This window comes from Chiloscyllium punctatum, chromosome 7 (assembly GCF_047496795.1).
Source record: "Chiloscyllium punctatum isolate Juve2018m chromosome 7, sChiPun1.3, whole genome shotgun sequence".
In the NCBI taxonomy this organism is placed as follows: Eukaryota; Metazoa; Chordata; class Chondrichthyes; order Orectolobiformes; family Hemiscylliidae; genus Chiloscyllium; species Chiloscyllium punctatum.
Genome location: NC_092745.1, coordinates 43014836 through 43031095, shown reverse-complemented (window position 1 = coordinate 43031095; position 16260 = coordinate 43014836). Strand labels below are relative to the sequence as shown.

General features: G+C 40.9%; 1 protein-coding gene across 1 annotated transcript in view; it reads left to right on the top strand.

Annotated features, from left to right (window-relative positions):
* The window catches only part of imp3 (IMP U3 small nucleolar ribonucleoprotein 3), a 271163-nt gene that overhangs the window by 177185 nt on the left and 77718 nt on the right, over positions 1–16260 (top strand). The window contains exon 5 of the mRNA XM_072573434.1: positions 15034–15085. Coding sequence (XP_072429535.1) covers positions 15034–15085 — 52 coding nt within the window. The remainder of the gene's footprint in view (positions 1–15033; positions 15086–16260) is intronic.

Here is a 16260-nt window from a genome sequence, read left to right as displayed (position 1 = left end):
CTGAACCCTTTCAAGTCTCACAACATCTTTCCAATAGGAAGGAGACCAGAATCGCATGCAATATTCCAACAGTGGCCTAACTGATGTCCTGTACAGCGCAATATGACTTCTCAACTCCTGTACTCAATATTTTGACCAATAAAGGAAAGCATACCAAATGCCGCCTTCACTATCCTATCTACCCGCGACTTCACTTTCAAGGAGCAATGAACTTGCACTCTGAGGTCTCTTTGTTCAGCAACACTCCCGAGGACCTTACCATTAAGTGCATAAGTCCTGCTAAGATTTGCTTTCCCAAAATGCAGCACCTCACATTTATCTAAATTAAACTCCATCTGCCAGTTCTCAGCCCATTGGCCCATCTGATCAAGATCCCATTGTAATCTGAGGTAACCTTCTTCACTGTCCACTACACGTCCAATTTTGGTGTCATCAGCAAACTTACTAACTATACCTCACATCCAAGTCATTTATATAAATGAAAATGACACAACACCCGTTTATAGTCCAACAGGTGAACTCTTTTGGCTTTTCTGTTCAAAGGTTTTCTTCAGACACCTAACTCTGGCTTTAACTTCAATTCCTATTGGAAGCTAAACTTCATTTAATCTTTCCAACAGGTTTATTTGGAAGTACTAGCTTTCGGAGCACTAGTGCTTCCAAATAAACCTATTGGATGACACCCTGGTGCTGTGTGATTTTTAACATTGTACACACCAGACCAACACCAGCACCTCCAAATCATTGCTGGAAAATGTTACTTTTATGGATGCCAGGTTAACTCAGTGATATGTAAAGGAGTACTTGCGTTTATGTCGTGCCTTTCATGACCTTAGGCTGTCTCAGCGTCTAGAAAGTGCACTGAAAATGAGCATAGTATCTTTAAGGAGATAGGGAATTAATATTAAATTTCCTTCATTCAATTTGAAGATATACATTTTAATGAAAAATTCAACATCCTCCATTATTTAGCTTTTATGTTGGCCTTGAAGGAAATAAATTATTTCGTTATTCCTGTGTCTCCCTTTACAGATATTATGCAGGTGTAAGGTAATGCCAGTCTTACCACATCTTAGGGCTACTCTCATTAGAGTGAGATATCTCGTGGAGGTTTGTCCTGAGGGTCACTACCCCTTGGGTGAGGCAAGAGGCTGAGAAGGAGGGTCCTTCATGGTAACCTCAGCTGATGCAGGAATTGAACCCACGCTGTGGGTGGCATCATGATAGGCCCCGTGCTCCTGAGGCTTTTTACGAAAGTAATGACCAAAAGACTGAATGAGACAGTAGAGATAATCCCCAGAGAGAAGGGTTTTCTGGCAGCAACTTTGTGTTGCAATGAAAACATTGCAGTACTTGAAAATATGATAAAGAGAGCCGAACACAACCGTAAAGACCTAGCAGTAGCCTTTGCCAACCTTGCTAAAGTGTTCAGTTCAGTTGGACATAAATTTCTCATAACCTTGTACTGGTAAACCTTCCTAGTGATGTCATCAACCTAGCAGAAGACTCGTATTCAAACAACGCAACAGTTATTCTTGTTGTCAAATTGGTGTTTAGATTCGACTGAGGCACTGCTTTATGGTAGATAGATTAATGAGATCTAGACTGGGAGACCTGTCATTAAGTTCTGGAATTCTTTGCATTTGGCTCAATACAACAGTGCATTGTAATGCTATTTTGGGTGGGATGTGTGTTAAGTTAGACAAGAAGAATGTTTTTCATGGACATGGGAAATTGTGCAATTTTAGTTTGAATTTGAATAAACTTTGTATCTCACTTCCAGATGTTCCATGTTAGTAGAGCTCTGGATGCCGAGGAAGTTGTGATCCAATGACCAGTTTGCTGTACTGAACCTGTTTGAGCATACATGTGTCGTCCATCTGATGAAAATGGCTGAGTCAGCACATTGGCTTAAAATGTGTTTTTACAAATGGAATTAACAGGCTCCAGGAACTCTGATTGGTGACCTTGTCTTGCTAATAGATGCCAAGATTATTTCTGAGATAGCAAAGGTGGAAACTCTTCAGCTTTTTCTCCTGCCTGGACTATGCAGCCCTGATTTCACTAATGTAGAAAAAAATGCTATGAAGATGCAGACTTGGAAAACTTGCAGTTTGTTGTTTTCAGTAAGGTCACTTTTGTTCCACATTCTCTTGCACAGCTTAGATAAAAGCTTTTGCAACATGCATGTTAATTTCAGCATCATGTAGATTGCTCCTAATTGTGGAGCCCAGACATATGAGACAATTAACAACCTTCAGTGTAACATTGTCAATGCTTGATTGACAGTATGGCCCCACTCAGGACCTTGATATTTGTCTTCCTGATGTGAACAATTCAAGTTGGTGTTCCACATATCTCTCCAGCTTTTTATTGCAGCTGGTGATTACCTCCCTTTGTTTCCAATACTCGTGAATATACACTTGATAATCCCCCAGAATCTGCAAAGTAGTGTACATGTAAGTGGCATGTGTCCCTCTTGGATATACTGATGTGTTTCAATGCACTTCAAATCCCTGATCGATCAAAAAAAGCTGTTTGCAGTAGAGTTTACAACAAGGCTTGCAGCATGGTTAATTTTAACATCTCTCACTGTCCCAGTTTCTAGCAATTTGTGAATTGTGAAAACAGTTTGCAATATTGATTGTATATACTCTTTGAGTGTGTTTAATACGCAGGGTTAAAATGCTGAGTTGTTTGTTTATATAAATGATGACCCATTGGTTTTGGCAGAGACCATAATAAAGCTTGTTAAGCTTTTAAATTCTCTATAATTATACCTTCCCATGCTATAAGTCTTATTCCCAAAAGATAATGGACTATTTTTAGATTACTCTGAGTTCCTTTAGTGGGTCTAGGAAGTGAGAACAGTGCTTTTTTTAGTCGCTTTTGGCATAGTCTTTGGAAAGTTCATTTCTGTGTCACTTTAGGAAGCTGAGAAATCCAAGGCCTGGTGCACTCTCATTGAATCATCTGATATTGCTGGATGGGAAACAGGAAGTAGCTCATTACAGCCCTGGTGTATGCTCTTACGGGCTTGTTTGTATTCAGGAGCCTTGGATGACTGGAAACTCAGGCTGGATTGTGGAGACCTTCACAAGACACTAAATTGTGTCTTCCCTCTGTTATTCTTCCCACTCTAGATAACGCAGACTCGACCTAGAGATTGGGTGATAGCAATTTCGAGTGCTTAACCTAAATGGCCATTTTTGATGTGCAAGTCCAGATCGGGAGTGTAGATCAACTAGTCAGCTGTGGAGCTCAGTACCAATTAAAACTGACTATATGGTCATGCATTTACTTTCTGCTTGAAGGATTGTGCTGAATTCAAATTACCTGTTGTGTTTTCTTATGGAGCAAAACTTCAAATGAAGTCTTTTGATTGTAAAGTACTTTGGCATACCCAAAGCATTATATGCAAAGAAATTCCTTCATATTTCATTTTTCTCTATCTTTAGCAATATCTGTACACTAGAAAGCATGGTTGTGCAGAACAAGATGTGAGAGATCCTGGTCTGTTCTCCCATGATTCTGTCATAAACAGTCATGGTGTAGAGAGAAATCTGAGGAGGTTAAAATAGGAACAGCCGTCTTAAAAAGCTGAATTGGAATGCAGCACTCATTGCTCATTATCCCAGTGGATTCTCTTTATAAATGCAGTCACTGTTAACTAATTGCAGCTGTAAACAGCTGTCCAGATTTTTTTTTAAAAAGGTTAGATTCGTACTTCTTTTAGAAATGGAAGCAAAAATTTGCTTTTTTTTTTGCATTTGGATAAACAGTGATTGTTTTTTAAAATTATAATCAGAAGCTTGTCAGGGAATGCTACCAACCTAGAGTTTCCATCAAGTAATGACCTGACCTAAGATAATTTCTTAATTATAGTTTTGTACACTCACCTTGCAAAGACTCAACAACTCCTAACAATATTCTACTGATGTTACTTCCAAATTCCATATTCAAAGAAAGTTTGCAATTAGAAACTAAACTGAATTGATTTCTTCTTAATTATCAGAGTACATTTCTAAATAATCAGTTTCATTGGATCTGTGTGTTTGCAAGAAGGTTAGACTTGATGAACCCAGAGGAAGAGTGTACGTATTGCTTGGTGTAAACGCTTCCTCTTCACCACTCATGTGGATTACCTTACAACCCATGTAGATGTTATCTTTGCTGCAGTAATGCTTCAGTTTTGGATTTCTGTGTTTTGCTCCTAAACCAAAAGACTATGTGTGGGCATCTCACAAAATGTGTGAAGCAGTTTGTGAAGGGAGGTCATTTCATTATGATCAGAGATTTAGCAATTTAAGAGATTTAGATCAGACCTCAGAAGAAACTTGTCTTCACTTGGAGGAATACATTATTAGACTTAGACTTAGGGACCAAAAACAGAGATCATATCAACATTTACCAGCTAGGTGGCTGAAAAAAAAGGACAAAACGTTAATGGGAACTGGCACATACTTAGATGATTTTTTTGTGGTAGTAAAGCTTGTTCTCACTGTTTGTTGCAGTTCTCTCCAGTGGGTCAACAGTAATTAATCACATACCTTATGTAAGACTTCGTAATAAATGTTTCCATAAGACCATAAGACATAGGAGTGGAAGTAAGGCCATTCGGCCCATCGAGTCCACTCCGTCATTCAATCATGGCTGCTGGGCACTTCAACTCCACTTACCCGTATTCCCCCCCGTAGCCCTTAATTCCCCGAGACAACAAGAATCTATCAACCTCTACCTTGAACACATTTCGCATCCCGGCCTCCACTGCACTTTGCGGCAATGAATTCCACAGGCCCACCACTCTCTGGCTGAAGAAATGTCTCCGCATTTCTATTCTGAATTTACCCCCTCTAATTCTAAGGCTGTGTCCACGGATCCTAGTCTCCTCACCTAACGGAAACAATTTCCGAGCGTCCACCCTTTCCAAGCCATGTATTATCTTGTACGTCTCTATTAAGTCTCCCCTTAATCTTCTAAACTCCAATGAAAACAATCCCAGGATCCTCAGCCTTTCCTCATATGTTAGACCTACCGTTCCAGGGATCATCCGTGTGAATCTCCGCTGGACACGTTCCAGTGTCAGTATGTCCTTCCTGAGGTGTGGAGATCAAAACTGGACACAGTACTCCAAATGGGGCCTAACCAGAGCTTTATAAAGTCTCAGTAGCACAATGGTGTTTTTATATTCCAACCCTCTTGAGATAAGTGACAACATCGCATTCGTTTTCTTAATCACAGACTCAACCTGCATGTTGACCTTTAGAGAATCCTCGACTAGCACTCCCAGATACCTTTGTACTTTGGCTTTACGAATTTTCTCACAGTTTAGAAAGTAGTCTGTGCTTTTATTCTTTTTGCCAAAGTGCAAGACCTCGCATTTGTTCACGTTGAATTCCATCAGCCATTTCCTGGACCACTCTCCCAAACTGTCTAGATCCTTCTGCAGCCTCCCCACTTCCTCAGTACTACCTGCCTGTCCACCTATCTTCCTTTCATCGGCAAACTTCGCTAGAATGCCCCCAGTCCCTTCATCCAGATCATTAATATATAATGCGAACAGCTGTGGCCCCAACACTGAACCCTGCGGGACACCGCTCATCACCGGCTGCCATTCCGAAAAAGAACCTTTTATCCCAACTCTCTGCCTTCTGTCAGACAGCCAATCCTCAATCCATCCCAGTAGCTCACCTCAAACACCATGGGCCCTCACCTTGCTCAGCAGCCTCCCGTGTGGCACCTTATCAAAGGCCTTTTGGAAGTCTAGATAGACCACATCCACTGGGTTTCCCTGGTCTAACTTACTTGTCACCTCTTCAAAGAATACCAACAGGTTTGTCAGGCATGATCTCCCCTTAGTAAATCCATGTTGACTTGTTCTAATCAGACTCTGCTCTTCTAAGAATTTAGAAACCTTATCCTTAATAATGGCTTCTCGAATTTTACCAACAACCGAGGTTAGGCTAATTGGCCTATAATTTTCCATCTTTTGTCTTGATCCTTTCTTGAACAATAGGGTTACAACCGCGATCTTCCAATCATCTGGGACTTTCCGTGACTCCAGTGACTCTTGAAAGATCTCAACCAATGCCTCTGCTATTTCCTCAGCCACCTCTCTCAGAACTCTCGGATGTATCCCATCAGGGCCAGGAGATTTATCAATTTTAAGACTTTTTAGCTTTTCTAGCACTATCTCTTTTGTAATGACAATCATACTCAACTCAGCCTCCTGACTCCCTTTAATTGTTGGGATATTACTCCTGTCTTCCACTGTGAAAACTGATGCAAAGTACTTGTTAAGTTCTCCTGCTATTTCCTTATCTCCCATCACTAGGCTCCCAGCATCAGTTGGAAGTGGTCCACTGTCTACTTTTGTCTGTCGTTTGTTTCTTATGTATTGAAAGAAACTTTTACTATCGTTTCTAATATTACTGAGTAGCCTACCTTCATATTTGATCCTCTTCTTTCTTATTACTCTCTTTGTTATTCTCTGTTTGTTTTTATAGCCTTCCCAATCTTCTGATTTCCCACTGCTCTTGGCCACTTTATAGGATCTCTCTTTTTCTTTAATATATTTCCTGACTTTCTTTGTCAGCCATGGCTGTCTAATCCCTCCCTGGATAATCTTTCTTTTCTTGGGGATGAACCTCTGTACAGTGTCCTTAATTATACCCACAAACTCCTGCCATTTTTGCTCTACTGTCTTCCCCGCAAGCCTCTGCTTCCAGTCTATTTTTGTCAGTTCCTCTCTCATGCCCTCATAATTACCTTTATTTAACTGTAACACAATTACATCCGATTTTGCCTTCTCTCTTTCAAACTCCAGACTGAACTCTACCATATTATGATCGCTGCTTCCTAAGGGTTCCCTTACTTTAAGATCTTTTATAAAGTCTGGTTCATTGCAAAGCACTAGGTCCAGAATAGCCTGCTCCCTTGTCGGCTCCATGACAAGCTGTTCCAAAAAGCCATCCTGTAAGCATTCCATGAATTCCCTTTCTTTGGATCCACTGGCAACATTATTTACCCAGTCCACCTGCACATTGAAGTCTCCAATGATCACCGTGACCTTGCCTTTCTGACATGCCTTCTCTATTTCCCAGTACATGTTGCGTGCCTGCTCCTGACCACTGTTAGGAGGTCTGTACACAACTCCAATTATGGTTTTTTTGCCTTTGTGGTTCCTCAATTCCACCCACACAGACTCCACATCATCTGACGCTATGTCATTCAGTGCCATAGATTTAATATTGTTCTTAACTAACAAGGCAACCCCACCCCCTCTGCCGACCTCCCTGACTTTTCGATAAGTTGAAAATCCTTGAAGGTTTAACTGCCAGTCCTGACCCCCCTGTAACCAAGTCTCTGTGATGCCTACCACATCATAATCATTCACTATGATCCGTGCCATTAGTTCATCTGCTTTGTTATGAATGCTACGAGCATTCAGGTAAAGCGCCTTAATGCTAACTTTCTTATCATTAGAGATATTGGAAGTCATATGATGTCCTAAGTTATCCTTGCTTTTTTCTGCATTCCCAATCTGCCTCAATTTTAAATCCACCTGGACACATGCTATCCTGCTGCTTATCTTTCCATTTAAAGCCATACTCCCTGTAGCTTTCACTTTCCCTTCCCCCAAACTCAGAAGTTTAAAGTCCTACTGACCACCCTATTTATCCTCTTCGCTAGAACATTGGTACCTGATCGGTTCAGGTGGAGACCGTCCCAACGGTACAGATTCCCCCTGTTCCAAAACTGATGCCAATGCCTCATGAAGTGGAATCCCTCTTTCCTACACCAATCCCTTAGCCACGTGTTTACTTGCCTAATTTTCTTGTCCCTATGCCAATTGGCACGTGGCTCGGGCAGTAGTCCGGAGATTTTGACCCTCGAGGACCTGTGCTTCAATTTCCTGCCTAGTGCCTTGTAATCCCTAAACAGGTCCTCCACCCTAGTCTTGCCTACGTTGTTAGTACCAACGTGGACCACAATAACTGGATCCTCCCCCTCCCGCTCCAATATGCTTTCAAGCCGGTCGGAGATGTCCCGCACCCTGGCACCGGGCAGGCAACACACCATGCGAGACTCCCGATCCGTCTTGCAAAGGATGCTATCTGTCCCCCTAATTATAGAATCCCCTATAATCACTACTTGTCTATTAACTCCCCCCTCTTGAATGGCCTTCTGCACCATGGTGCCTTGGTCAGTTGGCTCATCCTGTCCAGAGCCCTTTTCCTCATCCAAACAGGGAGCAAGAATCTCGTACCTGTTGGACAAGGTCAAGGGCTGAGGCTCCTCCACTCCTGAACTCAGGTTCCCCCTACCTGCCTCACTTACAGTCATACTCTGATGAGCCTGATCACGAGCTGAATGCGAATTACTTAATCTCCCAGGTGTGACTGCCTCCTGAAACAATGCGTCCAGGTAACTCTCCCCCTCCAGGATGTGCCGCAGTGTTTGAAGCTCAGATTCCAGATCATCAACTCTGATTCGGAGTTCTTCCAGCAACCAACACTTGCTGCAGATGTGGTCACTGCCATTCACAATGGGATCAGCCAGCTCCCACATCATACAGTTACAGCACATCACCTGCCCAGCCATCTCTGCTTATTTAATTAATTACTTAGTTACTTTATACAAGTTTGAGTTCGTACTTTCTGATACCTCTCTGCTATAGTCTTTCCTTAAAGAATTAATGTATATACACACACAAAAACAAAGTAAATTTTTAACCAGTCACTGGTAAAGAAATAGAAAATCCTTACCTTAAAATAAAACAGTGTAGTTAAGGAGGTTAGAGGTTAGAGGAGGAGGGTGGGTGGGTGTAGAATCTCGGGTTTAGCCGCCATCCTGATTTATATACTCACTGCTGCTCCCACTCAAATGGCCGTTGGTGTCGAAGGATGGGTATTTATACTCACTGCTTTCCTTCCCGGCTGCCCCTCTGGTAGACGTCACTTCCCCTGCTGCTCCCGCTCTTTCTGTGAAGAGAGAGGAACAAAAAACACCGCTGCCCGCTACAGGTAAGTAATTTTAAAACAAACTGTCTTACCTAAGCTGTAGTCTTCTGGGTTCGTTTTTACTCAGCCGCTGCTCCCACTCAAAAATGATGTTTCCTTGATATATCAACAAGTTAATCTTTTCTTTCTGCAGATACTTGCACTTTCAAAAAATCGTTCACAGGATGATGCTGGATGGTGACATGGTCCCAAGTCAAGATGGTGTGTGGCTTAGAGGGCAGCTTGCAGGTGGTGGGGTGACCATGTATCTGCTGCTGCTGTTCTTTTAGGTGAACTGAATAGGGATTTGGAAGATACTGCCTAAGAAGCCTTTGTTTTTGCAGTGTATCTTGGAGGCATACTGCTGTCATTTTGCATCGATGGTGGAGAGTGTGTTGAATGTGTTAGTTGGGGTGCCAGTCAAACAGTTAGTTGGGGTGCCAGTCAAAACTTTGTCTTGTATGTTTTTGAGCTTGAGTGTTGTTGCAGCTGTATTTGTCCAAGCAAGTGGTGAGCATTCCATCCCACTCCTAACTTGTGCCTTGTAGATGATGGACAGACTTTGAGTCAGAAGGTGAGTTATTCAGTGCAAAATTCCTAGCCACTGACCCACTCTTGTAGCAACAGTACAGTACCTATGGCCCATATGAACTTTGTCGACTAACAGTTTGTCAACATTACTGATCCAAGATGGCGGTGGATCATTTGTATGTGTATGCATCCGTGTGCATATATAAAATGGCATTGCAACACCTTAGTACAAATTGTGTGGAAGAACTAATACATGTGCTTCTCAACCCAAGTTGTGTTACTGTAACATCGCATATAAAAGGATACCGAGGAAGAGTCAGGCCCATTAAGGACCACAGTGGTATTTTGTATGTGGAACCAGAGGATGTAGGTTCCAAATGAAGACTTTGGGTTGGTGTCTGTAATACAATAAAGAAATTAACATCGAGAGGAGGTTCTCAGTGATCTGCAGGTTTAAAATTGGATAAATATTCAGAGCTGGATGAAATGTATCTCAGGTTGTTGAGTGAGGCAAGGGAGGAAATGGCATTTTCAATTCTTTTTTGGCCACAGGAGAGGTGTCGGAGGACTGGAGAACAACCAATGTGGTACCGTTATTAAAGAAAGGAGCAAGGGATAAACCAAGAACCTAAGGCCATTCAGACCAACTAAGGTGGTGTGAAACTATTGGAAGCAATTCTGAGGGAAGAATTAATCTACAGTTGGAGAGGCAGGAGTAATCAGTAATAGTCAGCATGGTTTTGTTAAGGGGAGTTCATGTCTGACACCAACTTGATTGAATTTTTTGAAGAGGTGGCTCAGTGTATAGATGAGAGCAATGTTATTGATATGATCTATTTGGACTTGAGCAAAGCTTTTGTAAGGTTCCACATTGAAAACTGAGAGCAAAGTCCATGGGATTTAAAGAAATTTGGCAAATTGAATCCACATTTGGCTTTGTGGCAGAAAGTAAAAGGTCATGGTTGAGGAGTGTTTTTCTGACTGGGGTATCAAAAAGAGTGTAAGATAGCCTTAAATTACAAAAGGATGTAGACCAACTGGTCAGATGGGCTGATCATAGGTAAATAGAATTCAATCCAGATAAATGTGAGATAATTGCATTATCTCACATTTATCTGGACAAGAAATGTAGTTTTTCCTTCTATAAAGGATATTAATGAACCAGATGTTTTTTATGATAATCAATAATGGTTTTGAGGTTACCATTAGACTATCTTTGTAGTTCAGATTTTGTTTATTGTGGTGTATCTTCTGTCAGTGTACTTGAAAAGGAAGTCAGTGCTATTGTCATCATCTGGAAGTGGCATTAGTGTACTCACTATGGATATCTCCACTGCTGTACTGCTGGCTGTCCCATTGCCAATTCTCTGACTGCCCCTTCGTCATGCTATTGCTTATCCCCTTCTCAGTCCGCTGGCTGTCCACCTTCCTGTCTCGCTCACCATCCTCCTGGCTGCCTTTCTGGTGCTGCACATTCCATAGCGGTATGCTAAAGACAATTGGTCATTGACTTGAAGAGGATAGATTTCAGGATTAAGAGGTATTTGATAGAACTGGACTGTTCTGTGGGTCAGGCACTTCCCATTGTTTTGTAGCAAAGGTAGCAAGTCTACACTTTGAATTGAGAGATTATGCCACTGCATCCGTATAGATTCATAGGACAATTTGCAGGTATCTGCCAGGTCTCTAGTCAGGCATTGAGCAATTTTACTCACTAGCAGTCACTTTGCAAGCTCTATAACTGTGTGGACTATGTGTGCACCCACTGCAGTGGGAACAAACACCTTTTTATTAATTAAGTTCAAATTTCACCATCTGCGGTATTGGGATTCTAACCCATTACTAAAGAACAATAGCCTGGTTTCTGGATTGCTAGACCACTGCACCATTCCCTTTCCTGAGCTTTAAGTAAATTAGCATAACATAAGATTGTTTTCAAGATTTGTGTAATTATATCTGATGGACTAGGAGTAAGTTTTAAACTGGTTTAACAATATAGTCTGGTTCTACACTTGTATGTATTCTACATTTGGATGCATGGACCATTTATTGCTTTAGATGTCTTGACAGACCATATTGCTCTAGCACTCATCAATGTTGCCAGTCCTGATTAAACTTCTGATATTCTAATATTGTTGGCTGCATTTATCAAATGTGATATGCAGCTTATTGTGCTGAACATTATTAATGAGAACCATCCCCTGGAAAATGACTTTTGTTTTCTCATTTAATTTTAATCAAATTGTTTGGACTACTTATGGAGTACCTGGCCAACACTTGATAATATCCCTCAGTGGAGAACCATTTATCCATCCTTGAAGATAATATCCATTTGGGAAATATTGAAACAAGTTACTAATTTAGTTTTAGGCATCATGCACTTGAGCTGATCGTTGTGATTTTGACTGGGTAGTTGAATGACAACCCCCCCCCCCCCCCCCCCCCCGTATCAGGTGAGTTGAGGTCCTGACTCCTGATCACAATCCAAATACTTCTGTTTAAAAGTACAGATACACGGCTTCCAATGAAGAAGATCAGACTAGGCTTCTGTGTGCATGATACCTCTGCCAGCCACCAATCAGCAGTCATTTGTCTGCTAAGATATATACATGGCAGCTAGCTCCATGGAGCCATACTGTGACAGTAGGTGCTTTCCAAAGATAAAAGAAACTGAAGTCACAATATGGTGCTCAGGACACTTTGCTATCTCTAATAGTGACATTGGTGTACACAATATGCTCACCTTTTCAGAGTGAACTTTTTGAAAAGATAGATTATGAGCCTTCAACTAACATATTAACCTGTTTTCTCATTAATTCATGGGCTTGGGGGGTCATTGGTTGGAATCATAAAATTGCTACAGTGTGAAGCAGGCCATTCAGCCTATCAAGTCCATGCTGACCCTCCAAAGAGCATCCCACCCAGATCCACACACACTTTCTATACAACCCTGCATTTCCCATAATCCACCTAGCCTGCACGTCCCTGACACTATTGGCAATTTAGCATGGCTGTGGGTGGAAACTGAAGGTAACCCACACAGAAATGGGGAGAACCTGCTTTTGTAGCCATTATATGTATATGGAAAGTAATTGAGTTTCTGGTTAATGGACCCCCCTCCCAGGATGTTGATCGAGGGGGTTTCAGTGATAGTAATACCATTGAATGCCAAGAGGTGATTGTTAGAAGGTCATTGCCTGTCATTTGTGTTACACAAATGTTACTTACTACTTGTCAGCCCAAACCTTAATATTGCCCAGGTCTTGTAACATTTGAACATGGACTATTTCACTACCTGAGGAATTATGAATGGTGCTGAACATTGTACAGTCGTTGGTGAACGTCCCCACTTCTGACCTTTATAATGGAGAAATGGTCAGTGATGAAGCAGCTGAAGGTGGTTATGCCTAGGTCACTCCCCTGAAGAACTCCTGCAGAGATAATTGACCGACAACAACCACACTCATCTTCCTATGTGCTTGGTATGACTCCAACCAGCAGAGAATTTGACTGTCAATGCATGTTGATTCCAATTTTGCTAGAGCTCCTAATGTCACACTCGGTCAAATACAGTCTTGATGACAAGGGCTGTCTCTCTCACCTTACCTCTGGAATTCATCTCGTGTCCACGTTCAAACTAAGGCTGTAGTTCCCGAACTGGCAATGATTGCACCAAAAGTTATTAATTCAGTGTTGAGTGCTATGGCTATTTTCAAGGTAGCACCATCCATGGTCAAGTTTTCATATGTAAATTTATGATAATTGGCTACATAAATGTTTGCACGCATGTGTGTATGTGCGTGCACACGAAAGCCAGTCAGTGTCTCTGTGGGAAAACCAGCCATTTATATTTATTTGTATAAGAAGTTATACATTTCATTAAAGAACCACAGACAGTGAATGAGTGCAAAGTTGTCCTTTTGTCATGTTTTTGGAAGAACCGGAGAAGCAGGAATAAAATGCAGATTTCATTTATAATGATACAAATGTTTAAATTGTGTAAGACTCTTTGTTCCTTGATGATGATCAAACTTGGTAACTACTTCCTTGTCAACCTGTTGTAAGTAGTGTATGTATCAGACGTAGCTCAGTAGATATAATCATTGAATCATAGAATCCCTCCAGTGTGAAAGCAGGCCATTTGACCGATCGAGGCCACACTGACCCTTCGAAGAGCATTCCATCCAGATTTTCTTGCCACCCTATCTCTGTCACCCTGCTAATCTATCACCCTGCACATCCCTAGACACTATGGAGTAATTGTTTGCAAGACTTGTTTCCCAGAGCTGTCACTCAGCCACGATCCTAACTGGTCCTACATGAGAATCATTACAATCTATTGAAAATGAATGCCCTGAAAACATTATCCATTTAAAAAATAATTCAACAGGATTAGTAGATAGGATAAATTGGTCTCAAATCTTGAGGTTAAAGTATGCATGTGGCTAAACAAAAACAGTAATTCCTGATTTTTAAAGCTTTTGACAATGGAGCAGCAAAATCATTATCACTGTGCCACATTGCAGTCAAAAGTTTCTCTCTTTATTTGACTTCCCTTTAAGTTAGCCTAGCATTGGATAAAACAACTGCAATATTGTACTTCCCTGCTGAGACTAAGACAAAGTTGTTTTACAGCTGTTGCTTGACCTGACTGGAGGTGAGTGTCTTTTTCTCTAGCTCCAAGCAATAGAATCTTGCCAGATTGTACTGGCACATATTACAGTTGACATCAAATGAATTACCTTAATCAAAATATATAAATGATTCGTGAAATACTCAATGTATCCAATCGTTATCTCTGAGGCATAATAGCTTAGAAAGCTCTAGTAATTTAAATTTCTATTTCCTTGTTTCACTGACTTGTTATTTAAGCCTCATGGTTGCTTGATTTAAACTAGTGGCAGTATTTTTTAAACAAATCTTATCAAGGTCTCTTCATGGAGGCATAGTCAGATGGTAACTCAGTGTAAGCCCTGCTTTCAGAGATATGGTATATTTTCTAACAGAAATCATGGTAATCTACAAGGTAAGTTTTGTGATTGCTGAACTTTGTTTAATGTTTTGTACGTTGTGCAGAATTGAAGTAGCAGCTTTACAGGTTGAAGGATCTGTCTAGAACCTGGGAATCTTGTTGCAGGATCACAATTTGCATTTATAACTTTTCTACAGCTATCAAAAATGTGCAACTTATCAAGAGATTGCCATTCACTGTAGTTGGAACCGCAGATTTGTGTTGACTAAATCAAATTCCATTTCCATAGCATCATATATTAAGATTTTTGTCAGTGGTTTTTGAATTGCAACGGGTGGTTCTATTCCTTTTTCTGTGAAAATTAATACCCATGATCTTATCGATAATCAAATAAAACCAAATAAGAAATAACTTGTGTAAGATGCAGAATGACATAACTCTAGTCAAAACAAAACGTTGGTTTGTTGATTGAATGTGGTACTCTCTCAAGAAATCTCAGTGCAATGATTCCTTAACTTTCTGTGTCAGATGTGCGGGTTGGTCCAGAAGTAATAACTGACCCAGCCTTCCTGGTGACAAGGTAAGCAATGATTTTTTACGATTGTAACTTTTCCAATCCTTTATGGGTTCTTTCTCACTTCATCTGTGTGTCGCAATTTCAAAAAGGTTCTGTTTTTAACTTTTGCTTTGAAAAGTTCAATTAAAGGCAATTTTTGGTGAAATGTTGGTACAAGTTATGTTATGCAAAACTGCTGGCATATCCAAGGTAAGAAAATTCTTCCGCCCTCAGGAGATCTTCTTTTCCTAGCCCACAAAGCTACATGTGTTCCAAGGTTCGTCCCTGTCAAGCCTTGAAATTTCATCTTTCTGGATCCTTGCGAAGTTCGTGTTGACCACGAGATACTCTTACTTTGGTTAAGATACTCTTAACCAAATTCCCATCAAAATGTGACCACTAGCTATGCCTTTCTGTATTCAATTTTAGCTGATATTGTTAATAAATGGCTCTTTCTTGTCAGGTGCTTATCCTTCTTTCCACTCCCACCCACCACAACAACAACACCCATATCTCCAGCCTCGAAAACTAATCTCCCATTTTCAACACTTCAAAGTCCTTGAATGTATGGTTAGTTTCCCATTTTCCTGGAACACTGTGATTCAGTCCATCCAGTTCAGGGCTTTTATCAATTTTCCTGCTCCTCGGATGCTGCCTGACCTGCTGTGCTTTTCCAGCACCACTTTAATCTTGACTTTAATGAGAAGGGTCTGAAGTGACATTCCATGTGAATTTGAGAGAAATGTATTCCTTCTTGTCTTCCTCGATTTATCTGCACTCTTTACCTGGTTGAGCATCCTCCTTCATGCCTTTTCCCCTACATCAGCTTTAGAGCTTTGACTTATATTTATCCAGTTATAGTCAGAGATTGAGCAGAAATAGTTTCTTTTCCTGCTCTGCACCGTTAAGTATGGTGATTCCCTAAAAATGTATCTTGATCTCTTTCTATTTCTTATGTACACACTGCTGCTTGATAACATCAACCCTATGTACCACCCCCTCTCAAGACTCTTCTCATATTTTTATGTTGTCAGTCTGCCTATCCAGAACTGTGTGAGCTGAAGATTTCTTCAGCAAGACGCTAGGAAAGTCAAAACCTTGGTCTTTGGACTCTATTAAATGTTCTGTTCCCTGATCATCAATCATATTCCTCAAACTTAACAACTGCCTAAGCTTGATAGAGACTGTTCACATATTTA